This window comes from the organism of the source record quoted next, unplaced genomic scaffold (assembly GCF_019419815.1).
Source record: "Pyrus x bretschneideri cultivar Hongxiangsu unplaced genomic scaffold, Pyrus_bretschneideri_v1 Contig8, whole genome shotgun sequence".
Classification (NCBI taxonomy): domain Eukaryota; kingdom Viridiplantae; phylum Streptophyta; class Magnoliopsida; order Rosales; family Rosaceae; genus Pyrus; species Pyrus x bretschneideri.
In genome coordinates this window covers 5,052,041-5,078,100 of record NW_025999820.1, presented here as the reverse complement: position 1 = coordinate 5,078,100, position 26,060 = coordinate 5,052,041, and the positions used below count along the sequence as shown (strand labels likewise).

The 26,060-nt window shown below is 35.2% G+C and overlaps 3 protein-coding genes across 8 annotated transcripts; 1 reads left to right on the top strand and 2 right to left on the bottom strand.

The window, feature by feature from the left end:
• Positions 1 to 701: 701 nt before the first annotated feature.
• On the bottom strand, positions 702 to 2,909 carry LOC103956745 (probable calcium-binding protein CML20). Its single transcript, XM_009368774.3, is given in 8 exon segments — positions 702 to 996; positions 1,117 to 1,201; positions 1,203 to 1,220; positions 1,339 to 1,491; positions 2,125 to 2,152; positions 2,235 to 2,271; positions 2,401 to 2,521; positions 2,750 to 2,909. Coding segments are annotated over 8 exon segments (510 nt in total). The 5' UTR covers positions 2,753 to 2,909; the 3' UTR covers positions 702 to 931.
• Positions 2,910 to 7,373: 4,464 nt separating this feature from the next.
• LOC103957649 (abscisic acid 8'-hydroxylase 4) lies at positions 7,374 to 13,442 on the bottom strand. Of its 6 annotated transcripts, XR_007254987.1 has the most exons (11): positions 12,707 to 13,099; positions 12,304 to 12,622; positions 11,395 to 11,544; positions 10,989 to 11,237; positions 10,652 to 10,741; positions 10,494 to 10,574; positions 9,936 to 10,014; positions 9,304 to 9,410; positions 9,098 to 9,216; positions 8,677 to 8,991; positions 7,374 to 8,510 (listed from the first exon to the last, which is right to left on the bottom strand). XR_007254987.1 is itself a non-coding variant. In XM_048575334.1 (10 exons), the coding sequence occupies exons 1-10, from the start codon at positions 13,397 to 13,399 to the stop codon at positions 8,871 to 8,873; spliced, it is 1,359 nt and encodes a 452-aa protein (XP_048431291.1). In that variant the 5' UTR covers positions 13,400 to 13,442; the 3' UTR covers positions 8,554 to 8,870. The 6 variants fall into 6 exon arrangements, 5 of the variants coding, with proteins under 5 accessions (XP_048431291.1, XP_048431288.1, XP_048431293.1 ...); XM_048575334.1 differs by lacking the exons at positions 7,374 to 8,510; positions 12,707 to 13,099 and adding an exon at positions 13,356 to 13,442 and having other exon boundaries at positions 8,554 to 8,991; XM_048575331.1 differs by lacking the exon at positions 7,374 to 8,510 and having other exon boundaries at positions 8,554 to 8,991.
• Positions 13,443 to 18,586: 5,144 nt separating this feature from the next.
• LOC103957654 (zinc finger MYM-type protein 1-like) lies at positions 18,587 to 20,390 on the top strand. The gene is made up of 2 exons (XM_048575745.1): positions 18,587 to 19,119; positions 19,285 to 20,390. Exons 1-2 carry the CDS (start codon positions 18,858 to 18,860, stop codon positions 19,380 to 19,382), a joined length of 360 nt encoding a protein of 119 aa, XP_048431702.1. The 5' UTR covers positions 18,587 to 18,857; the 3' UTR covers positions 19,383 to 20,390.
• The last annotated feature ends 5,670 nt before the right edge of the window (positions 20,391 to 26,060 follow it).

Genomic DNA, 26,060 nt, shown 5'->3' with positions numbered 1-26,060 from the left:
TGGAATAGAGAGAGAGCTAAATGTGAAGAACCCAGATGAAAACAGGACCTGACGAATTCCTCCACCAGAAAAACATCCTTAACAAGTCCTTGTACGATGAGAAGGGAGGTGAGAGGCCTCGAGTCCTCGCAGGTTTTGCAGAGGTTTAGCAGACGGAGGAAGCGGGGTGTTCTCGAATTGATTGAAGAATGTTTGTGTCTGACAAGAGAGAGAATCAACGGGGAAGAAGACAGAGTATTGGAGTGTCGGAGGAAGAAACTCATTACTCCATTAAAGTTCTGAGATTGGAGCCAAAGCTAGCCGTTGAGGTTTATATTTGATCATCTGGGTTACCCTACTTTAATATATTGAGAAAAGTATTCGAACTCGAATGCAAGAAGACATGTACATGAGATGCCTTCTCTCGCTCAATTGGCTCAACCCACATATGCAAAGGCATGTCTTTGTTTGAACCGACTAAAGTTTTTATTCTGATCACAGAAACGAGATATAACATGAGCCCCAGAACAATTCGACAATTTTCAAATGGAATGTAAAGGTTAGAAACTGTTATTCACGCTCCAAAAATGTCATGCAACACTGTTCTCTTCCTTGTTAAATTTGAAACTCGAGGTTAGCGCAAGTGGCGAGTAAGAAAGGGGATATGAGTTACGATTACGGTGAGGTCAAAACTTCGACCCCTTCCATCGTAACCAAAATAATAGTAGTAATACCATCAATCATCATTGCATTTTTCGTGAGCAAATATTCAACATTTTACAGACGTACCACCACCACACCACAATACTAGGCATAGTTATGTCCAAGATTTCTACAAAACAATGTCAAAGCGAAACGAAGGCTTTTGTTTAAAGTTAAAAATACATCACAAAATAATTGTGCACGGGATCAGGATCTCGAAATCACGCAGATGGCTAAAACCTTTCGAGTTCTAATAACCGTATGCTGTTCTCTTCATCATCCTGATAAACTCATCAGCGTTAACTTCTCCATCACCTGTATATTTCAAGTCATAACTTCTGGGATTAGCGAAATTATGCTCAATGATTTCAAAGCACGTAGAAGTAAAAGTTGAGGGCATCAAAATAAGGACGGATTATATATTTAAGCACGTACGATCTCGGTCTGCTTCCTCAATCATCTCCTGGATCTCTCTGTCAGTGAAGTTCTCACCCAGATCCTTTGCAATGTTCTTAATGTCATGCTGCAGATATCTTTCCCTGAATTCAAATGCCGAAAGAATGGAATTAGGTATTGATAGATTGAAACAACACAAGTATGTGAAGTTGAACCACTCTAAACTGAAACAAATTTAACGTTTAATAAGCAAAACAATACATTGCGATCTAGGTCGATGAGCTGGAATGCTTTCATGAGTTCCTCCTTTGTGTCTCGTTCTCCAATTTTGGCTGTCATCATATGAGCAAACTCATCAAAGTCGATAGCACCACTGCCATCCTTGTCAACATCTGCAATCATTTGATTAATTTGCTGCAGAGAAACAACATGTTCATTCACCGCACCAAACATAGAATACCAAGTAGAAAGAGAACTACTATGATTCTCAAGAAATCTAAAAAATGAGTTTGTTCACTAGTGAGGTTCCAGAGAACACAAGAAACATGAAAAAGAAAACAAGTACGGCGTAGAAATCAACAAAGAATAGAAGACCAGTAACTAGAGAATAACCCCCCCAACCTCCCCCAAGGATTTTAGAGTAAGGAAACCAACGGCTCATCTAATTTTCCTCTCGGAAAATATTACTCAGCCTCACTACCAGGTTTTATGTGGACCCAAGAAGAGCGAATTTAGAGATAAAGCATAAACAATATAGTTTTTGGAAAAGGGGTGTGATATCCACACACCCTATTTTGCTTCTCACACACCTTTTTAATTTTCGGACGTTGGATCGGATGAATTGAAGAAGATCAACGGACAGAAATTACCAAGGGGCATGTGAGAAGTAAAATAGGGTGTGTGGATAGCACATCCCCTTGGAAAACTGTACTCATATGCATTACAGTATCATAGGTAAGGTTCTCTCACTCTTCATCACACTCAAAAAGGGACCCTAAAAACACGAGGTTAACAAGTGAATGTACATAGGCGGATAAGTTACGTTACCTCTTCGGTCATCTCAAAACCGAGAGCCCTGTCACCGATAAAAAACACATTTTCAGCTGTAGGCATTTACATGACAGGCTAATCACAAAGCACAAGTTAAGAACTCATACCTCATGGCAACATTCAGCTCCTTGGCATCAATAGTGCCTAAACAATACAACATGGTCAAAATAAAAGAACTACGAATTTAATCAAACATTCTTATACAGACAATATAAGCCAACAACATCAAACCCTTCAAAAAAAATCTTAATCAAATTACTAAATTTGCAGTACCCGAGCCATCGGTGTCGAATAACTCGAATGCCTCCTTAATCTCTTGCCTCTTTTGTTGAGTTAACCCATGATGTCGCCCTCTGGGTTTCTCCTTCCTAGATGCCCCTCTGTAAAGGCTTGCCTATCAACCCATTACCAATTTCAAAAAAAAACCAAGTCCATCAAAACCCTACCCAGCATCCAAGATTCATCAAATTCAAAAACCCAGATACATATTTTTAAACTCCATCAATCGATCAAATTAAATCGTTAAAAGTATGCAGTTTTCCCAAATAAGATTAACCAAACAATGAGCTAAAGATGTTGAAAGATTGAAAATTTGAGCTGGAAATTGCATTGAGGAGCATACCATTGAGCGACGCGTGAAGTATGAAGGTTGAAGAAAGTGTCCTTCTCTGGAGGAATTTGATCTTTCTTCGCCCGGAAGCTCTGAGAAGGCCTTTGTTTGCAATGCAAATCAAATTTGGGAAGGAATTTGATGGTTTTTTGGGTGTTTTGATACTCTGACTAATTGGGCCAGAAATTTTATTTTTTACGCGCCTAATTGTAGCTGGGCCAGGTTTCAGTAGTCCAGTTTTAATCGGCTTAATATCATTCTTACTTTTACGTTAATTTGTGTCCAACTTCGAATTTTCATCTTATAATATAAATTAAATTAATAAAAATATGATGGTTATAGAAAATTTTAAAGTTCTTAATCTCAAAATAAACAAAAAGTAATCTCAACATTGATGCAAAATTTGTTTTTAAATAACAAAAAGCAATACTAAATACCCCTTAATCTAAGTAAAGAATCAAAATCCAAATATATAAAAACCTCTTAAGACAAACTACAAGTAATTTGTTTGACAGAGATCAATGAATTTTGTCTAAAATGCTTTAAGAACTACTTTTAATTTGTGCTTCTTGCGAAAAGATTGTCACATAAATTACAAGATTAAAACTTCTCCTCATCTTCTCTGTATAGTATGTCTCCAAAGGGACCTAAACTTTACCTTAATGAAACTTTTCTATTTGTTTATAACAAGGTTAAAAAACGCTTCATATATAATACAAAAGCAGTGCAACCCCAAACAAACTATAGATGCTAACAAATTTAATTTTCAAAAGAATTACTAGTCCATCATGCACGAATTCAGGATTTGAAAAAAGATGACCACATTTGCCAAATTGTTCAAATTCATAGCCCCTAAAATGGAAGAAGACATTAGTATCTATGTAAGATCTCATGTATTGGGCTTTTCCTCGCAGTCAAAATGATTAGGAATATATGTAAATCCATAAATATTTGAAATTCCTAGATTCGACATCATATTTAAACACAACCTCTAATTCCTATATTCCTAAAGCAAAATTTAGGAACAAGAAAAATAAGAGTACGAAATAATAAGGAAGAGACAAAAACAAACAGAAAGAAGAAGAGGAAGAGGAAAAGCTTCAGGAAAAAAGAAAGAAGAAAGAAATATGAGAGAAGAAGAAACAAGAGTGCAGAAACATTAAGAGCAGAAAAGAAGATATGCACCCTGTCACAAAATGTGGTCTTTGTTGACAATATTCAAAGGTTGTTAGAGTTGTTACCAAAATTAGTTAGTTAAATAGCTTAGGCTGCAAGTTATTCATGATGGCTATATAAACTATATTCTCATAGTTGTAAAGATCAATTCAATATCAATGTAATCAATTACTTTCTATCTCTCTCTCTCTCTCTCTCTCTCTCTCTCTCTTATTCCCTTCTCTCTTTTCTTCTTCGATACATGCTCTTTCTGCATTTTTGTTAACATGGTATCGAGCCAGTGATTCTACTGTGAGAGTTGAATGTCTGCTATGTTTCCAGTTCTACTGCTGCGTCGTTCTGCTGCTTCGTTAATGGTGATTTCAGATATGGCAAGTCTGCTTGTCTCGTTTTTCTGGTGCTGACTCAGGTGAAAGTTTCCAAGTTCTTCTTGATCTCTGTGTTTTGTAAAGATTTTTCGAAGTTAAAAGATGTATGTTCTTATACAATTTTGGTAGATTTCTTATTTTTATGATCAGTAGAAGAATAGTTAAAGATTGTTAGGGGCACGAAGCCATTTCTAATTGAGTAGTTAAAGATTGTTATGGGCACGAAGCCATTCTTGGTTGTTCAATCTTTGATTAGCACAGTGGATTGTGAATTGGGTTTAATTCCTTAGTTGGTAATTTTGATTCTTGAAAATGGTCTTGGGGATTCAATTTGTTCGTTTTGGATTGCTGCTCAAAGGACGTACTGCAGTTTTAGGTTTCGTCTTTCTTTATCCACTTCATCTGTTTGTTTAATTGTCTCAATGAATAAGGCATGAAATATTCTCACTTTTGATAATCTTTTCTGGGTTTGAATAATTGTTTCGATCTTCGGGGCTATTCTTCTGCTATGATCGTTGAGGGTTTCTTTCTGTTCGTCGAGGTTTTTTGGTAGCTGATTTGTTAAAGCTTCTGTGATGGGGTTTTCTGATCATCCACTCAAGTCTCAGGTTTTGTTACTCAATTCTGCACTCCATTTATTTGCTTAAATGCCGCACTAAAAATTTTCTTCTTCGATGACGTTTCTTGTATGCCAGTTTGTTTGATAAGGCCGATATCCATTTTTTGTGAGATATTGTTGAAGGAATACAAAGGCCGATAGCCATTCCTTTCTACTGTTTGACTAGTTCTTGTTTGAGATTTGTGCACTCCATAAGGCCAATTGCTAAGAGTATGTTGAATGCAATTTGTTTCCTCCATAAGGCCAATAGCCGGAGTGAAAAATTTTGTCTCAGATATTGGATGTTATTCCTTAAAGGCCGATAGCAGGAGTAACGTTCTTGACAAGTTTTGTTTGTTGTTATTGTGTGCAACTCCATTAAGGCCGATTGCAGGAGTGCAGTTCTTGTTCCCTTTCTTCATTAAAGGCCGATTGCCGAAAAAGGTTATGTTTCTTGATTTCTGTGATTGTAAGAAGTTGATTGATGGATGGTCTGCTTCAATCTCAAACTGGGCAATCCCAGTTGAGATTGAGGGGGGATGTTGACAATATCCAAAGGTTGTTAGAGTTGTTACCAAAATTAGTTAGTTAAATAGCTTAGGCTGCAAGTTAGTCATGATGGCTATATAAACTGTATTCTCATAGTTGTAAAGATCAATTCAGTATCAATGTAATCAATTACCTTCTCTCTCTTTCTCTCTCTCTCTCTCTCTCATTCCCTTCTCTCTTTTCTTCTTCGATACATGCTCTTTCTGTATATCTGTGTTTTCTGCATTTCTGTTAACATATTAAGGGTATAAGTGTAATACAGTTAGAAATACAATTAGGAATATAGTTAGTAAGGTTGTTTGTATTTGGTTAAAAGTAGTTAGGATTTCTCATATAAAAACAGTGTGTGTAATATTCATTTACTTAGTTAATACAAATCCTATTTCTCTCTTTAAACTCTCTCTCTAGAATTTTTTTTGTTTTTCTCTATCATCTTCTTCTTCCTCTGTATCAATTCTTCATACTTTACAATGTAGTTAACATGGTATTAGAGCCAGGTTCATGCCATGGATTATGATGGTTCCACTTCTTAGTAGTTGGCATTTTTTTTATTTTCCTTCTCTAGTTTAGTTTCCCCTCAAATTTTCATTAGATTTTAGATGCTTTTGTGATTGTTCTTGGGTTGATTTTTATGCGACATGAATTGAGATTTCACCACTGATCTTGATGAATTAGACATATGCGTCAGCTTCAAGCGAACAATCAAAGGTTCTGAAAAAACCCAAACTCTCCTGCAACACTCTAATTTTCCGTTTGCAATTCCAGAACAAGATAGCCACTCGTTTGAAATAAGATGTAGACTTTATCGACAAGAGCTCTCCTTATTTGGTCTCCGAGTCCTCTAAGAAGGTGAAGAGTTCACCTCATAGCCAAGTCTTTGAGACCAATCTTGAAAAACTACAAAGACTCTGGATAATGAGAAGAAGGGTGAAGGTGAAGTGGGTCTTTCTGGGTAGTTAAGTACATTGGCCGGGTTGCCTCTGCCATTTGCAGAAAAAGCCCAGATTGTTCTTTCTCTGTTTCTTGTTTCGAATGCCAGAAATATCCATGTTATTTCCTTTTGAGTTTTCTTGAATTTGATTCTTAGCGTGGGCTGAATCCTCAGAGAACAAATGTTGAGGAGTGGCCTTGGCATCAATGCTTAATGCAGTCCAGGAGTTTAAAGAAAGTTCTAGCTCAAACGTTTCATTTGAAGGTTATGTTTTCAGTCCATTTTCTCTAAATTCTTGAACAATTAGAATGGATCTTTTATGGGTTCAAGTCTTTAGTTTCTGGTTAAGAATTACGGTTCTACTCCTTGGTTGTGGCAAGTGTTGTCTGTTGGAAGTATATTTGTTCAAGATTGTTGCTCTAGATTGTTACTGAAATTCTGCTCAGTCTTTTTATTGGGTTTGAATTTTTTGTAAATCTTGATATGTTTGGTGAAATAGGCATGGATTCTTGGATTCTTGTGTTCATTGTCGAATTACTTAGGAAGTTTTGCAGTATCCAATTCTTGTCTCTCTGCTTCACTGAGTTTTTGCAATTCTGTTAAGGAGTTGGTGCAGTAATTTTCCCTTATTTCAGCCTATAATGTTGAGTCTAACAAACTGAGTTGTTAGCATGAATCTACAGTAAATCCGGTTATACGATGACTTTTGAAGAAGTTGTAAACGGTAAATCCCACGAAGGGTAATCCTACATAGATGTTGATTTTCTGTTGTTGAAATTGTGAAGGCCGATGCCACTGTTAAGAGTAGTTGTTTTTTGGTAAAATTCACAAAGAGTGATCCCGTGGTACCATAGTTAAGGCAGATGCCGCATTATAGTTTGTTAATTTTTTGTTTTAAAGGCCGATGCCAATGTTAAATGAAATTGTTGACGGTAAATCCCAGGAAGGGTAATCCCGTGAGGAGTTGTTATACCGGCATGAGGATGTGCTACAACTACTTTAAGAAGGTTGTTCTTGTGTAAAACTCCTGATAGAGGTAGAGGAATACAGGATGTCTTTATTTGTAAGGCAGTGGAAGAAATTTGGACTAACAAACAAAAGTTTTTTGGTTAACAGCTACAAAGAGGTCATGGGGTACACTTGTTTGATTCAAGGCTTTGGGAAAACTAGAAGCTTTGGTGATATGGTTTGACTATATGCGCTTACTCTGTGGTGTATGGTTGTGTGAAGAAACTAAGGATGAGAATGAGGAACAGCTTGTAGAAATATGCCAGGAGGTTGGTCCTGTTGTATCTTTCAGACTAGTTATTGATAGAGAGACTACTCTAAGTGCTTGTCATAATCTTTAGGGTTATGAGATCAATGGCCGACAATTACAAGCGGATTTTGCTGAAAATGACAAAGGCACTGATAGAAGTCGAGATCAGGGTCGTGGTGGACCAGGACTGATTGCTAATGTTGACCTTCAAAAGCAAGGGAGGGCCATCTGTTCATGCAAAATCTCTTCAACATCAGCCAATTGGTCTCCATATAACTATTACTGCAGCTATTGCCATGGTAGGAGCTCTAGGTGGTGCTCAGTCAAAGTGCTACAGAGATGCCCAAATCCTTTAAGGGTTCCATTATTGCAGCTATGAAGATCAAGCAGATGTCTCAAATTGGATGAAGTGGGATTGCAAGATTACAGATGGTTCAAATATGTGTTCTGTTTTATGATTTAATAGCAATGATTGCAAATGTTCTTCCAATCTCAAACTGGGTTTCCCCAGTTGAGATTGAGGGGGAGTATTAAGGGTACAAGTGTAATACAGTTAGGAATATAGTTAGTAAGATTGTTAGTATTTGGTTAAAAGTAGTTAGGATTTCTCTTATAAAAGCAGTGTGTGTAATATTCATTTACTTAGTTAATACAAATCCTATTTCTCTCTTTAAACTCTCTCTCTCTCTAGAATTTCTTTTGTTTCTTTCTATCATCTTCCTCCTCCTCTGTACCAATTCTTCATATTTTACAATGTAGTTAATAGTCTTTTGTTTTTCTTTTTGTACGGTTTAGGCTTAAGCCTATATATGAGTGGTTATATTTCTCCCTAATTTTTGGTTAGTTTATAGCTTACCCGAGCCAGACATAGATTAATTCGTGCCCACCATCATCTATTAAGAAGAAATTAAAGCTTCTTTATAGAGAGAGAGAGAGATATATATATATATATATATTTTTTTTTTTAACTCTATTTTTTGTTTACAATAAAAGGGAAATGAATGAGAATGATTCATTTCCCCACACATTATCACCACTAGAGTAATCGTAAGAGCTTACATTTATGTATTTTTGTTGGACTCTCTCTGTGAAGTGGTAGACACTACAGAGAACAGAAAAGAAAAATCAATGGCTATATATATATATATATATACTTGTTACCTATATATATATTCACTGAGGTAACAAGATGATCAGTTATCACTACTACATGCATGTATACATATACTCCATCAGTTTTTCATTCCTCCCTGCTAGCCTGGCCTTGTGGTCCTTAACAGGCTTGAATCTTTCCAAAACTTGGCTGGAAGTCCTTGCTGAGGTATTGGAAATGGGTCGTAATGAACCCCACCACTCGACCTCACCACTTCCCATCTGCAGCAGATTAAACACTACCAATATCAAAATTTGAGTTTTTGACCTCTCTGATTTATATAATATATATATATATATATATATATATATCTCGATACATTCTTACCTAAATTTGTTAACAAGATGGTGGATGAAAATAAGCATCTCCAGCTTGGCAACTTCATTTCCTGGACATATATGAAGTCCATTTCCAAATGGCATGAATGTGTTGGGTTTTACTCCGAGCTTTGATGCAACAAATTAAACAGAACTAATTAGTTAGAATCTCATTAGATTTTCTTTAATTTACGTTCAAACAATGTCCACATATACCTCAAATCTTGATGGATTGAATTTATGCGGATCAACAAAAAATTCAGGATTATGATGGATGTTCCGGAACAAAGGCAGTACCTTCCATCCCTTTGGGATCATGTATCCTGTTGGACATGACAAAAAGCAGGCAACTAATTAAGTTAACTTCACATTTTCATAACTAGGGTTTCTTTCTTAATTTCATTCTTTTCCTGTAAGTGAACTTGTTGATTTAAGTTTCTCTTCGGAATTACAGCAGGGGAATTGACAATTAATAATGTGCCTGCTAGGGTTTGACAGGGACTGAGTTTTTGCCTTTTGTTAGAGTGGGGTTCTTGTAAATATAGGTCACTAGAAAATGTACTACTATACAAAGGGAAAGCCTTGTTATATACTTTTCCTCAATAATTGAGTTGGATCTTTCTCTTTCCAGGCGATGTCATTTGTGTTTGTGCTATCAATCTCCAACAGTAAAGTTAGCTAGCTACTACTATTTTCCTTGTCATGGCTCCGAGAAGAACTTACCTGTAATAAGGATACCACTCCTCTATCTCTACACCTCTGAGGTGACGAGAGATGTAAATACAAATTAAGGGCGTACGTGTTGCTTTTAAGTTTCGTTAGGAAAGTAATGATATCATTAAGCCTACCTTTGTATTCAACATCTTCGACAGCTTCCCTAAAGGTGAAGGATACGATGCTTGCCATCCTCAAGCTCTCCTTTATAGCCTACGAAACAAATCCCAGTTTAGTGTCTCGTTCACTTTGATGCATTTTAGAAGAAGAATTTATTTGAGAAAGTAGGAACTAAGGTTGTATTTAATGTTTTATGTTCAATAATGCGAAATGTATAATTAAGTGAAAATCAGTGATAGACATCTCCCACAAACCACGACGCGTGACATGTGATCAATTTATTATTGGTTTCTGGTATTAATGACATATCTTTTGATGTGATCGTAATATCAATATATGATGTTATTAATTTTCTTATGTTCTACGCAATTTTATTTTGTAAATATTATAACCTAAAGTAAAAGTATTAAAATATATGTAACACGTAGATCCAAGGGCAGAGTCAATATTTTCATTGGTGGACTAGATAAAATAATTACCATAAAGTAACGTAATTAGGTGGGCTATACATAAGTATAATACATATACTATTAGCAGAACTTCAAACTAAATCTCCCTAAGTTACAGCCCACCTTAGTCGTGGGTGTAGCTCCGCTAGTGCATAGATCACAACCACTATGTAGCGTTGTTGTGATAACACCCAAAAAATTCCACTGTACCACGGTAAAAATGTTATATATACCTAAGATTTTCTTGAAAAGTATATATGAGCTTGTCAAACTGTACTTACCCTGCTGGTAAGGGGCATATTTCTAGTCTGTGACCAACTCAGCGAATGATTTCCTCCTTCATTTGATTCAAAAATTGTCTTCTGTTCTATCTGTATATGATAACTTCTCATTAACGTACCGTAACATTTGGTTCTAATTAATATTGATGCAAAATGAGGCCTGTTAACAAGAGTACGTAATACTTTTTAAATAGACAAAAATGACGCACTTGCTGACACTCTATAATATAAGTGTGTGTTACGTATAATGATCGAATCCACCTTCACTAGAGACAGTATTAGCAAATGCGATAGTTTTGTATGTCTAAACAACATTATTAAAGTTATAAATTCTAACCTGGATAGCTTCTCGAAGCTTTGAGTCATCGTGAATGTATTTGATCATCCAAGTTAAGAGACTGGCTGTGGTGTCCTGAGCAGCAAACGTTACTCCAATGATGTTGTCAACGATTTGATCATGTGTTAGTGTTTCTCCCTTCTCATCTTTGAAGTCCAATAGTCTGCCCAATAGATCTTTACGCACCAAACTCTTTTCTTTTCTCTCTTTTATTATCTCACCGAGAATTAAGCTCAGTCTCCTCCTTGCCTTCACAAATGAATTTAGATTCCCATGCAGTTGCACAAAGATATTGTACAAGAATTGAACATTAAAAAAACGAGAGTTACTTAGTTTGATTAGTACCTTCTGATCGAACTGATCACGGTAAGTAAATTGGTAATTATTGGTACATTATTATGCTTACCAAAACCGATTTATTGTACAAGGTGCCTGGGAGTTTTGTAGGGAAAGAATTGTAGCCTTTGTCTAGAGTGTAGTAGTTTTTCTTGAGCATCTCTTTGTAGTGATTGTTCAAGTGACCAAAGATAAACAAGACAGCAACATCGAAGGTGAACTGCATGCCATGATTACGAAGATGATTAGTAACTAAATACCTAGAGATATCGAAGAGTCCAATTAGTTCAAGCATCATCGAGTAATACTTATAACACAGTAATTAAAAAAGTTTAAAAACTCATAGTCAGAATAAGTTTATAACTACACAAAAAAAAAAAAAAAAGATCAGTTACATAGCATGATTGAATTAGTAATAGGGAGGTTTAACAAAATACTCCCGGTACTGTTCACTTTTAATGAAAAGTCCACATTTATACATTTCCCTGGCACTATTCACTATACCTTTAAAATGGACTTTTCATTAAAAGAGAAGTTTTTTTTTTTATTTTTCGTTAGTTTTCCTTTAGTAATACCACATACCACTACCCTAAAAAATCTCTAGTAGTAAACAAAAGCTTGTTGGTTTGGAGGTTCTAAAATTAGTTTAAAAGAACCGAAAAGAGAATTGTTTATAAACTTTTGCAGTAAAAAAAAAAATCGACTGTTTTATATGTAAACTAAAACTTTCACTGTACGAGGGGATAGTTTATCGTTGCACATGCATAAATGTAACTTATGCATGCATATTAAATTTCATGTAAAATTATGCCATTTTCAAGTTGATGTTACAGACACAAACTATACGTATGCATCAACACAAAAGTACACACACACACACACACACACACACACATATATATTCAAACAATGAAGTAAATTACTAAAAAAATTAAAATATACATACATATTTATAATAAAATGATAAACCTTGACCAACCTTCTTTAACTCATAAAAGGTGTTAACAACTTTTCCAGACCACGAGTCTAAGGTAGAAATGGCAATGACTTCAATATCTGGCACCGAGCTTCTGATAACATCCAAGGACAAAGATCCTTGGACTAATCTTCTAATCTGTGCATGGTAGTCATCTTGGTGGAAGAAAAGTGCTGAGGGACCAATTAATCTTTCTTTACTTTGAGGGTATGTGGGTTTAAACAAGTGTGCCTGAGTCACCAGCACAAACCGCACAGCCTCTGGGCTAGACAGCATCACACAAGGACTGCCAAGTATGTGAGTCTTGAAAACTTCTCCATACCTAACATTAATTAACATAAATTTAATTAAAAAAATTATGTTCATCCCGTCTTGATAAGCGTATGCAGTGGATTTAATTACTTACGTGTTGTTCCTAGAGGAAAAAAAGACATTAGGGTTTTGAGAGTATAGTTGCATGGTTTCACCTACATAGGGCCAACCCATTGAACCTGGAGGTAGATTGGCTCTAGGTTTCCGTGATCTCACTTGTTTTGCAAGTAATAAGATGAATGGAAAAAGAGCAATAAGAAGAAAATTGTAAAGAGGAAAAACAATATACATGTTGCTCTCTTTGATCGATATAGCTAAAGGCAGTAAATGATTAAGGACATTGTGTCCAATGAATATGGCTATGCTTATTTATATCGGAGTTGTAGGCAGGTAGTGACAATTTGTGAGTTATTCGACTATTCTCTGCCACCCGATTTCAGTGGACAGTGGCTAGCCTGCCAGGGCCAATGTCTGATTGCCCGACCTGGTTGCACAACTTTCCAGTGTCCAAACCAACCCACAATTTTACCTCTCAAAACGGTTGCCAATTGCTTATTTAGCCCCAAAAAAAAAAAAAAAAAAAAAAAAAAAAAAAAAAACCTTTAGAGTTGATAATTAATTACTATTTTTTTAATTAAAGGTAATAAGTATTTCATTAATCGAATAAATGAGTAACATATTTAACCAAGCAAAAGATAACAATCATGAGGACAAAACTTTGCATCACTTTCTAATGAACTTACAAAAGAAGATGCTCATTCAGCAAAGAAGCCCTGCTATGAGTCATTACGAAGATGTTCTTATAGTCCTTTGTTAGGCAAACAGACAATGAAACCACAAACCAATTAATATATATATATATATATATATATATATGACACAAGACAAAATAAACTCTTCATAGGTACGATTCCTATTTCACTGATAAGAGACCCGCACCTAACCAATAGGAAAGATAAGCTCACAAAGCCTAAACCCTACGATTCAGACGTAATACCGCCAAGAAACACAAGATAAACATTGAACCATCACCTGAAGACTTTGCAACAAGAAGAAAACATGATTTTGAATCTCTCGAACCACTACAACGACCTAAAGAGCGCACCGCCCTTTGATGATCTTGCAATTGTTGGCAAATCTCTACTATGAGTCACCTCTAATAAACATTGAGCTTCATCCGCATAATCCTTGCCAAGCGCACAAATCATAAAACCACCACCTCAAACTTGAACAACAATTGTCACTTAAGATCTAGTTGAGCAGTAGGTAGTGTTTAAAATATCGATTGGAAATGTCAATATACAAATTTATGGAAATATTGATGCATATACCGATATCCATATTGGTTGCCTTCGACGAAAATTTACAATGGTTGGGTATATTAGCTCATTCAGATTTAGTCGAAATTAGAGAAAATTAAAAATAAAAATAAAAATAAATAAATAAAAATTAAAAAAAAAAAAAGAAATCTAAAGTTCGAAATCTACAATAGGTTTTGGCAAAATTTACGTAGTGAATTGGTAAATATCGTCAATATAGGGTGAAGTTTGCATTTCACCCATTTTTCCATATCAATCCTTAGTTTGGAATTGGGGGCGGTAGATGTTTCTTTAATAAATTTTTTTTCAATATGTACTTTATCTCAAGTCACAGCCGATGATACTTTTTTTCCCGCTCATATTTTTGGTCCAACGATATTAGATTTTGAATCCGGCAGATACCCAGCCAAAAAAATTCTGGTGAGATGAGGCTAATGAGCCGAAAAAAGTAGAAATAGTTAAATGAAGAAGCCACAGTATATTGAAGAGAACAACGTAGATTCTTGAAACTTTGAGCAACAAAATACTTTCTTCCTTATAACAAAATATTAAATATTGAGGGTAGTTAATTTTTATTTCTTTTTTGATACATTTATGTCCATGTTACGTACTTATCTTGTTAAATCAAGAATCTTGGTTACATTATGTATACCACGCTGAAAATTTTAATGTCCGAATTACGCATCAGTTGTCTTTTTTACATAAATTTCAATGAGTTAGATTGTGAATCTGACTAACATGATGACGCATGGTAACCTTAGTTGTCTTATTCACACCAAGTGTTCACTCATTGTTAATCAGTTAAAATGAGTCATATTTAATTAACTTGATTCTAATCACATACTTATCTTGTCATATTACAAATCAAGATGAGATGCCACGACATGCATAAAATTTTTAATATCTGGATCGTTTAAGTCTTGGTTATCTCGTTCACATTGAATGAATTTAGTATTGACCAGTTAAAACACGGGTTGAAATTTTGTTAACCCACAAAATTTGATAGTGACCCAGTAAAGAATACAAAGTTAGTTTTCTTTCCTCATTTCTTAGGCTCTTAATTATCTATACTTTGGACATTTCTCAACACACTATATTCTAGACTTAAAGAAAGGGGAATAGATCATAATACATAACCTCTTCCTCCGCTAAATGATATAAAGCTACTTGTAAAAAAATTTGGAAATTGATAACCCTAGACCACAAAAATAACAGCAAATTTTTAGTCACAGAGTGAACAAGAAAACAATATTCATTTTTACACACGCGTGCGTGCGCACACAAACATCAATTAGCGAGCACTTAAAAAGGGTCTGGTCAACATTAGATCAATCGAGCCAAAGCACTGAAACTCTTTGTTCCACCCAAAATTATCTGCGGTTTCGTATATGTTGTTATCCAACTTGTTTAAGAATCATTACTACACTAGCTATATCAACAAAAGCGTCCGTACAGTTCCATGAAAACAACAGAAATCGAAGAAATATATACGCCAAAAAACTCATTTCCATCCGCAATAAGTGGACGTTCGTAAAATATCAATTCAGAGAAAATAGTTTGGCAACACGTGATGAAATACCTATACATAACATTAATTTTTTTTCCTTTTTTTTTTTTTTGGCCAATCAAATGTAATGAGTGTCTTTTTAATTTGCTTAAAATATCGATGTTTATTAATCATGAAAAAAAAAAATAGCACTATAATTATCGATTTCGTTTGTCTAAGGGCAGTTCCATGCAGAATACGTTGGCCGCCCGTAGCAGATTGGACAATCTAGCGGTCTTCGACAAGTCTCATCGGACGGTGACCATGGCCTCTACCAAACCACATGGGGCCTTAAGTCGGTGATGCGGACGTGGAAAGTAGTAGAATATGGGGGCTACTCGAGCTGGACAGTCCCTAATAAACTCGAGATGTCAATCTCTACGGTTTATGGTAGTGCTAGAAAACTCGAAGGTGTTCTAGCAAGGAGGGTTGGGACCGCAGTGAATTTACCACCTCACATGTATAAGGTTTTACAGTAGGTCAAAGTATGAACAAAAGAAATACTTCTATAAAAGTTGAGATGAGAAACTTTGGTTCATGTCGTGCGAAATATAAAACATCGTGTTCATGCAACATTCATTACGTAATCTGTTTGATATTAAAAATATCATTCACGCACGGAGGTCTTGCACAAGATAAACCATGTCTCTCACCTCATCATTGTTATCAAAGCTTGAAGGAATCCAAAAAATTTATGAGATTTTTGTCTTGTTTGCTACATAACAAGTTTTACGAGTTATGAACTACTTATACTTTGCTACGTAACAAATTTGAAACTTCATGATAATAAAGTGTCAATGTTTAATGGACTTTTGATAAAGTGAAAAAAAAATAAATTTTGATTGCTAAACTAATTAAGATTAATTATCAATAACATATAAATCATATATTAAGATATCGACCAAATATCAACGATACAGAGTAATGAGAAATAGATGTCATACTACAAACTTCAGCAGTCCTGGGCTGAAATTAGGTCATTTTAGCCAAAAAAAAAAAAAAAATCAAAAGGCTTCAACCAAACTATATGCAAAATATAATTTACCCGAGATTTTATTTTTATTTATTAAATCATATCAAAACATAAAATAAGTTTGTCTTTTTTTTTTTCCTCCAAAAGTGATACTCTATATAATGTTTCTCCACACAATATTCGTTTTAATTTTTTTTTTTTTTAACAAACGATATATAGTGTGGCAATATTCGTATTGAATTGGATTAGTTTATTCTATCAACATTACTAGTACTCATAATTGACTTGCCTTATCCATAAAGTTGATTTGAAATTGACTTTCCTTACTTATCCTCAACTTTTGTACAATTATTTATCATCTGTTACAGTGATCAGATTAGCACACATTCCAGCAATAATCATACCCTATAAACTTATCTAATGGCACTTAATACTCTATCTGCAGCATCAGCCCCAAATAGTCTTGGAAAATTGGTCTGTTGGAGCACAGTCCAAATGTGCAGCTAAGATGTAATCTTAGAGTTAGTGATTTGTGTTGACACTTGTAACTATCTTATAGGGTAGATTACATGAATGGTTGGATTTGATTGTAATGGAATATATCTCTCTCTCTCTCTCTAACGGTAACATACCCTCTCACACATGTTTGGTGTGAGGTGTGAATGAATGCAAGCAATTCTGTGAGGAACATTCTCTCTCTACAATCTCTGTGAAAATCCAAAAAACCTTTCATCATCATTTTCGTTACATCTTTCCAAAATTGAGATCATAGTCTCTAAGATTCTAACATGGCCTTAGAGCCATGTTTGATCGCTTGATCCTAGGCGTTTGAATTTGTGAAGAAAATGGTCTGAAACTCGAAGAAATTGCTTACGTGATCTGTGTCTAACATAGTAGGATTTGGAGGTGGTAAGCTGAGAGTGCTGATTTTCAATGGTGAGAACTATGAATTCTGGAGTATAAAGATGAATATACCGAAATGAGAGATGATGAGTCCTTGTCTGTTTATCTTACCAGTGGCAGAGCCAATGCGGGGGCATTGGGCTCCCTTGACCCCAATAGATTATAAGTTACCCCTTTTAAAAAATAATTGACCCCTTTAATAAACTTTCAATTTTCCAATCCCCCCCCTCTTCTATCAGAAAAGTGACTTTTCCCATGCTATCAGAAAAGTGACTTTTCCCATAACTCATTTCTCACGCTATCAGAAAAGTGACTTTTCCTATAACCCAGTCCACACCAGAACCCAGCGATCTTTCTTGTTCTCCAGGTTGCATTCTTCCGGCTCGGCGTCCTTCCTCTAGTAAGTTTCTCTAATCTAAAATTTCATTATTTATTTGTTTGAGTTTTTAAATTTGGAGATGGGAGAATCTGAGTGAAAGAGGGGTGGGAAATTTGAAACCAACATAAGAAAAATTGAATCAATTCACTCATGTTAATTCCTGTATTGTAATTCTAAACCAAAATGAATGATAAGAATATAAGATTTTAACATACGATGATGAAGTTGTAGCAGGAAAAAGATAAGGCAATCAAATGGAAAATAAAGGAATAAGACAAATTCAATCACATGTAAAATGAAATCTGAATTGCATAATAGAATGGATTGAGGAAAGAGGAGGTCTGGGTATTAGACTTAATATATTTCATAAACAACTAAAAACACTAACCTGAAAGAATCCATAAATTATGCTTAATTGATATAGTACTTGAAGTCAACATGGCATGTAGGAAACTGATTATGCAGAGTGATGCTGCAGAGGGATGCTGCAAAATGATGCTGAGATTGATACTGCAAACTGATTCTGAGATTGATACTGCAAACTGATTCTGCAGATTAATTGTGGGGTTTATCTTAAGGTTTGTGGGGATTGTATTGGTCTGTGATTATGTGAACTCTACTTCTGTTAATTTGATCAAATTTATATTATGTTGTTAACTCTTTTTGGTATTATTTAAAATAGTTATGGAGAGGTATTTTAAGAGAAAATCAACCGAAGATAACCTCTCACCCTCTACAATAAATATTCCTGAAAGTTCAAATGAAAATAACATAGAAAGTATAATGGCAAATCTTCCAGGAGATCCTAGGCTTTGACTCCGGATATTAGAATATGATCTAAATATTAGAGATCAAGCACGTATTGATTATCGCACTCGTTTGAATGCATCACTTGATTGCATTCGCTTCTTATTGCGACAAGTTTTTGCTTTTCACAATCATGATGAAAGTGAAGATTCAAGCAATAAGGGTAATTTTCTTGAGCTTTTGAAGTTTCTTGCAAATCATAATGAGGGTATTAAAGATGTGGTGTTTAAAAATGCTCCTGAAAATCTCAAGTTAACATTACCTGAAATTCAAAAAGATCTTGTGTATGTAGCAACATGTGAAACCACCAATGGTATCATGTTTGATATTGGTGATGATGCTTTCTTTTCTGTTTTGGTTGATGAATCGCGTGATATATCAGTCAAGGAGCAAATGGCAGTTGTACTTCGCTATGTGAATACCAACGGACAAGTAGTTGAAAGATTTGTGGGCATAAAGCATGTTCCTAATACCACTGCTTTTTCACTTAAAGAGGCAATTGATCAGTTATTCTCTATAAATGGATTAAGCATATCTAGATTGCATGGACAAGGTTATGATGGGGCTAGCAATATGCAAGGTGAGTTTAATGGCCGTAGGACACTTATTTTGAAAGAAAATGAAAGTGCATTTTATCTTCATTGTTTTGCACATCAACTTCAACTTGCTCTTGTAGCCGTGGCAAAAAATCATATTCAAATTGGCCCTTTTTCTGCTTGGTTAATAATGTTGTTACTATTGTCAGAGTATCATGTTAACGTCAAGACATGGTTAGAGAAAGACAACAAGCCAAAGTTATGGAAGCTATTCAAAATTATAAGCTTCCAAGTGGGCAAGGCTTGAACCAAGAAACTAGTCTTAAACGTGCAAGTGATACACGTTGGGGCTCACACTATGGTACCTTGGTAAGCTTGATTAATATGTTCTCTTCTGTAATTGAGGTGCTTGAGATGATTGTAGATGATGGTGTAAGTCTTGATCAAAGAGGTGAAGTGGATATTTTGTTGAATCTTTTGCAATCTTTTGATTTTGTCTCTAGTCTTTTTCTGATGAAAGAAATATTGGGAATCACAAATTTGTTGTCACATGCATTGCAAAAGAAAGATCTCGATATAGCGAGCGCTATGGCTTTAGTCAAAGCATATAAGCAACAACTACAAGCAATGAGGGATAATGGATAGGATGATTGGCTTGATAAAGTTTCTTCTTTTTGTGGCAAGCATGATATTGATATTCCTGATATGAATGATATCTTTGTAGCTCGAGGGAGGTCACGGCGTAGAGTTGAAAATTTGACAAACCTTTATCACTACCATGTTGATCTCTTTATTGATATTATTGATAAGCAACTTCAAGAGTTGAACAGTCATTTTAATGAGACAACTACATAGTTGCTTTTTTGTGTAGCATGCTTAAGCCCAGATGACTCATTCTCATCTTTTGACATTGAAAAGTTAGTTCAACTTGCTCAATTTTATCCAAAAGATTTTTCTAATATGGAGCTCACACTTCTTGAAGATGAACTGAAGAATTATATTTTTGATATGCGTTTGCATAATGAATTTTTTGCGTTGAAAGGAATTAATAGCCTTGCACAAAAGTTGGTGGAGACAAAAAAGGATAGACAGTATCCCTTGGTGTACTTGCTAGTGAAATGAGCATTGATTTTACCTATTGCGACTGCTTTAGTTGAAAGAGCTTTTTCGGTGATGAAAATTGTGAAGAATCCACATCGTAATAGGATGGGTGATCAATGGTTGAATGATAGTTTGGTTGTGTACATTGAGAAAGAGGTATATGATTCTATTAATAATGATGTTGTAATACAACGTTTCCAAAATATGAGAACACGTCGTGGACAATTATAAATAAAGTATATCGATTTTTGAAAGCTATTTTTTGTCCTCATTGTCTTAAATTCCTGGCTCCGCCACTGTATCTTACAAAACTGTTTGATCTGGTTAATCAAATGAGAAGCTATAGAGGAATTGGCTAGAAAGAATTGTGCAGAAAATGTTAATTAGCTTGCCTTCTGCATATGATCCTATATGTTCTATGATTGGGCATTCAAAGGATATAGATGTGATTGAGGTTCAAGAAGTTGTTGCCTTATTGAAGAGCTTTGCACAAAGGCTGGAGAGGCATAATAAGAACAAAACTGAAAGAGCTTTTGCTAGTCTCAGTGTGAACCCCAACCATACCAATTATTCTGGAAATCAAAACAATCGATACCATAAAATTGGAAACCAAAATTCAAAAAGTGGGCTCAAAAGCCTACTTATCAATCTGGGAAGCAAATTACAACTGCTAATGGTGGTAGAAATCCTTGTAAGTATTGTGATAAGTATCATTATGGTGAATGTTTTCTTAAAGGCAAACCTAAATGTCACAGTTGTGGGAAAATTGGTCATATTGCAAGGGACTGCAACAACAAGAAAAATGTTCAGCGACTGAATTATGCAACTCAGGGCTCCTCTACTCTAACTATGTTTTATGCCAGTAATGCAGTTAATATGAATTCCATTGAACGTGTGTGGTATGTGGATAGTGGTTGCAACAACCACATGACTGGCAGAGAAGGTGTACTAGTTGATATTGATAGAAGCATAACTGCAAAGGTAGAAATGGGCACAGGATAAATAGTTGATGTTATTGGAAAAGGTAGCATAATGGTTGACACTAAAATAGCAAGAAGATAGATCAGGGAAATTATGCTAGTTTCTAGAGAATCTACTCAGTGTAAGGCAGATGATGGAGCATGGATATTTTTTTATTTTTGGTGACAACAAGGTTAAGATTTATGATGACCTCACTCTTTCCAATTTGGTTGCTAAAGTACCAATGAAAAGAAACAGAAGTTTTCCTTTGAAGCTTCAGACTGACTTACACTTTGCTTTGAGGGAAGATCTAAGTAAGTCAACATTGATCTGGCATAGAAGAATGGGACACTTAAATGTGAATAGTTTGAAGTTACTTCAGGAGCAAGAAATGGTGCTTAACTTACCAAAGATCAAGAACACCAAGGAAGTGTGTGAGGGCTGCATTCTTGGGAAACATTGCAGAGATACTTTTCCAAGAGAGACAATAAGTAGAGTTACTATCCCTCTGAAATTGGTACACAATAATGTTTATGGACCAATGCAAACTGTTACAAAAGCTGAAAATAGGTACTTTCTTACCTTTATTGATTATTGTACTTGGATGTGTTGGGTTTACTTCTTAAGACACAAATATGAAGTGTTCAATGTATTTAAGAAGTTTAAAGCTACTGTTAAATTGCAAAGTGGTTATAAGTTGAAGAAATTGAGAAGTGACAGAGGGGAAGAGTATACATCCATGGAGTTCAACAAGTTTTGTGAAGAAATGGGAATGGAGAGACAACTCACAGTAGCCTATTCACCACAACAGAATGGGGTAGCTGAAGAAAAAACAGGACCATTGTGGAAATGGCTAAGTGTATGATGTTTGAAAAGAAATACCACTTGAGTTTTGGGCTGAAGTAGTTAACACTGCTGTGAATGTTTTAAACAGAAGTCCAACTAAAGCTTTGGATAAGAAAAACCCTTTTGAAGCCTACAGTGGAAAAAAGCCAAAGATTAAGCACTTAAGCATGTTTGGTTGACTGTGCTATGCACATGTTCCAGAACAATAGAGGCAGAAACTTGATTTATATAGCACAAGATGTGTATTACTAGGATATGGAAGTTGTGAAAAAGGCTATAAGTTGTACAATATTGAATCTGGAAAAGTTAGTATCTCCAGGGATGTATTGTTTAATGAAGAAGCATGCTGGGATTGGAGTGCACAAGAAGAAAGAAGTATTTCAATTCCACTTGTTGAAATGTCCATTGAGAAGGAAAGAAAGACATGTGAATCAAGTTTAGCTCAAGCTGTGATATCAGAAATGCATGATATGACATCTGGAAGTTCTAAAGAATCACAAATTGAGATAGATGCTACAGGACAAAGTGGAGGTCCTAGTTCACAAGATTTTGATCATACTCCACTTAAGTATAAAAGTATTGCAGAAGTGTATGAGAATTGCAACCTGTGCATTGTTGAGCCTGAAACTTTTGAAAATGCTGCCAAGGATGAAGCATGGTTGAGAGCAATGGAGAATTAAATTACAATGATAGAGAAGAATAATACTTGGAGTTGGTTAGTAGATCATCTGATGAACCAGTGATTAGTGTCAAATGGGTTTACAAAACCAAATTAAATCTTGATGGCTTAGTGCAGAAAAACAAAGCAAGGTTGGTTGCAAAGGGCTATTCTTCGAAGCTAGGGGTAGATTTCAATGAGACATTTGCCTTAGTTACAAGGCTTGATACAATTAGGACACTTGTTGCACTTGTTGCACAAAAAGGGTGGAAACTGTTTTGGATGTGAAGTCAGCATTTCTGAATGGAGTATTATATGATGAGGTATACGTTGATCAACCTCCTAGTTTTGGGATTAAAAACAAGGAAGATAAAGTTTACAAGCCCAAGAAGGCATTGTATGGCCTTAAACAAGCTCTAAGAGCTCGGCATGAAGACATCAACTCATATTTCACTAAAGCTGGTTTTAATAGAAGTCCTAGTGAGGCAACACTATATATCAAGACCTCTAAAAGTGGAATACTCATTGTGTCATTGTATGTAGATGATATCATATACACATGGAGTTCACAAGATGATATGATAAAGTTCAAAACTGAAATGATGAGACAGTATGAAATGACTGACATTGGATTGCTGTATCATTTCCTAGGATTAGATGTTCTACAAACTGAATCTTGCATTTTCTTGCACCAAAAGAAATATGCAAAGACTTTATTGGATAAATTTGTTCTCAGGGATTGCAAGGTTGTTGCTACTCCTCTTGCAATGAATGAAAAACTGTCTAAAGTTGATGGAAGTGAATAAGCTGATGAGAGTTTGTATAAACAGATTGTTGGGAGTCTCTTCTATTTAATTGCTACAAGGCCAGATATCATGTTTGCAGCAAGTCTGTTAGCCAGATTCATGCATAACCTACCAGAAAACATATGGGAACAGCCAAGAGGGTGCTTAGGTACATTCAATGTACACTTGACTATGGAATAGCTTATGAAAAGGGGAAAAAAGCATTGTTAATCGGTTATTATGATAGTGACTGGTCAAGGAGTGAGGATGACATGAAGAGTACCTCTGGATATGCATTTAGTCTTGGTTCTGGAGTATTGTCTTGGGCATCAATCAAGCAAAGTAGTGTTACTCTCTTAACTGCAAAAGCAGAATATGTTAGTGTAGCAAAAGCCATTGCCCAAGTAATCTGGTTGAGGTTTGTACTCTCAGATTTTGGTGAAGAATGAGTTGAACCAACACAGATCCTATGTGACAATACTTCGACTATAACTATAACCAAGAATCAGTGCATCATCACAAAACAAGGCATATAAACAGAAGGTTTCATTTCACTCGAGATGCTTTACAAGATGGAGAAATTGATCTGTTGTATTGCAAGACTGAGGAGCAAGTAGCAGATATTTTTACCAAAGCATTGGCCAGAGATCAATTTGACTACATGAGGAAGGCACTTGGAGTAATCTCAGCACAAAACTTAGAAGAGAGTGTTGGAATATAAGTGTTTGTGCTAGAGATGTATTTGATTAAGTCTTAGTTTTCCAGTTTTAATGTGAGTCGTTGGATCACATTCCAAATGTGCAGTTAAGATGTAATCTTAAAGTTAGTGATTTTGTGTTGACACTTGTAACTATCTTATAGGGTAGATTACATGAATGGTTGGATTTGATTGTAATGGAAAGTGAGAATCTCTCTCTCTCTCTAACGGTAATATACCCTCTCACACACGTTTGGTGTGAGGTGTGAATGAATGCAAGCAATTATGTGAGGAACATTCTCTCTTTGCAATCTCTATGAAAATCCAGAAAACCTTTCATCACCATTTTTGTTACATCTTTCCAAAATTGAGATCATAGTCTCTAAGATTCGAACAAGACTCGCATTGTTTTCTATAATCTCCCCCAAGCCTTTTCCCTACCCGCTAGCCTCCACTTCTATCCAAACCAAAATCATCGTTGAAGACACTATGCTTCGGATGTATAGCAAGGAAGAGAAGTAGGGTTTAACCTCAGCATGTTTCTTAAGATTCAGCCAGGGTGTGTCCAATTGGTTGTCTTGATAAAATGTTTGGAGGTAGTCAGGGTGGATGACTAGGTCTTTTCTTGGAGACAGGTCAAGGATAAGGACTAGGGCTGTTGGATTGCTCTGGATGAGCTCAAGCAGGAAGTTTGGTGCATCTGTGGTTGGGTTCAGATACGATGAGAGACTTGTAATGTTTAGTACTCCACATGTTGGTAGCTCACAATGCAGCCAGCTTCCTAATATGAAATCAATCTAAAATATATGAAAATCAATTAAGAAGAACAAATTATTCACATTCCTAAACCATATATAACAATAAAAACTGTTTCATAAATCTTTAAACTTCAAGAGTAAAAGATAATTTGTATATTCTATATACAAAAGCGCTAACTGGTTAGTAAGTTAATTTATCACTAAGTCAATAACTAGGTTAAGCTAACTGATCTGCTTCACAATAATCCTAATGATGATGTGAATTGGTCATTTTGAAATATGATCATCTTTGTAAAAATTTCACTTAAATAAAAAACATTAGTTATCCAACTAACTACATGAATAAGCAAACAGTGTTGTAAAAAAACAAATTTGTTGAAGACGACAATCAAATAGCTAAACGATTTATGGTTAGGTGAATCTTTACCGGAATGATCCTTGATTTACAACCCAAAAATAAACGGTTTGGATAATGAAATTAAAGTTATAGAGCCAATGAAAATGAGCAGTAACTTAATTTCTAACTAAACAGTGAGCTACTAATATATCACGTCCTACTAACCATTCATAATATTTTTTCTACAAATAATTAGGTATGATGCTTGTACAGTTATACCATAGTTGTTATATGATAGGATTTTTACCACCTACGCAAAAGGGTTAAAAACACCTAAAATACTTGCAAGAGAAACAAGGTTATTGTAGTATAATTGACTCAAGTAAAGTCTTTATCCACCATGATTAATTTAAAAAGATCAAAGCGAAATCAATTCTCAACTAACTAATTAAAACAAAGTTTTTGGAAGAGGTGATTTAATGACCTAAATTAAGAAAAACGAATTTAATTATTACTTAAAAACCACAACTTTAAAGAAGGATAAAGGAAACAATTTTTAGAATTCAAAGTGAGAAAGTATTAGGGTTCCACCGTCACCCTAACAATCCTATGTAACTCTTCTAAATTACTTACAAACCATACATGCATATTTTGAAGGTTAGGTTTTCCTAGATTATATCCTACTTGGAACCTCCAACATAGAACGTATATCTAACATGCAATCCGTCCGTTGTGTCCAGATTGAATGTGAACATGCAAGACTCATTAAGTTTTATGAAAACCCTTTGAAAAACCATATAATCCTTAAAACATGTCGTTCATCCTAAGAGGTTACACATATTA

Bases quoted from the DNA above. Each gene is read 5' to 3' on its own strand.
- LOC103957654 (XM_048575745.1), top strand. From the start codon at position 18,858: ATGTTTGATATTGGTGATGATGCTTTCTTTTCTGTTTTGGTTGATGAA. The intron at 19,120-19,284 runs GTGAGTTTAATG...TACTATTGTCAG, and splicing joins TGGGGCTAGCAATATGCAAG to AGTATCATGTTAACGTCAAG.
- LOC103957649 (XM_048575331.1), bottom strand. From the start codon at position 12,903: ATGTATATTGTTTTTCCTCTTTACAATTTTCTTCTTATTGCTCTTTTT. The intron at 10,575-10,651 runs GTAAGTACAGTT...ACCGTGGTACAG, and splicing joins ATATGCCCCTTACCAGCAGG to TGGAATTTTTTGGGTGTTAT. The intron at 9,411-9,935 runs GTAGGCTTAATG...CATGTCCAACAG, and splicing joins CGAAGATGTTGAATACAAAG to GATACATGATCCCAAAGGGA.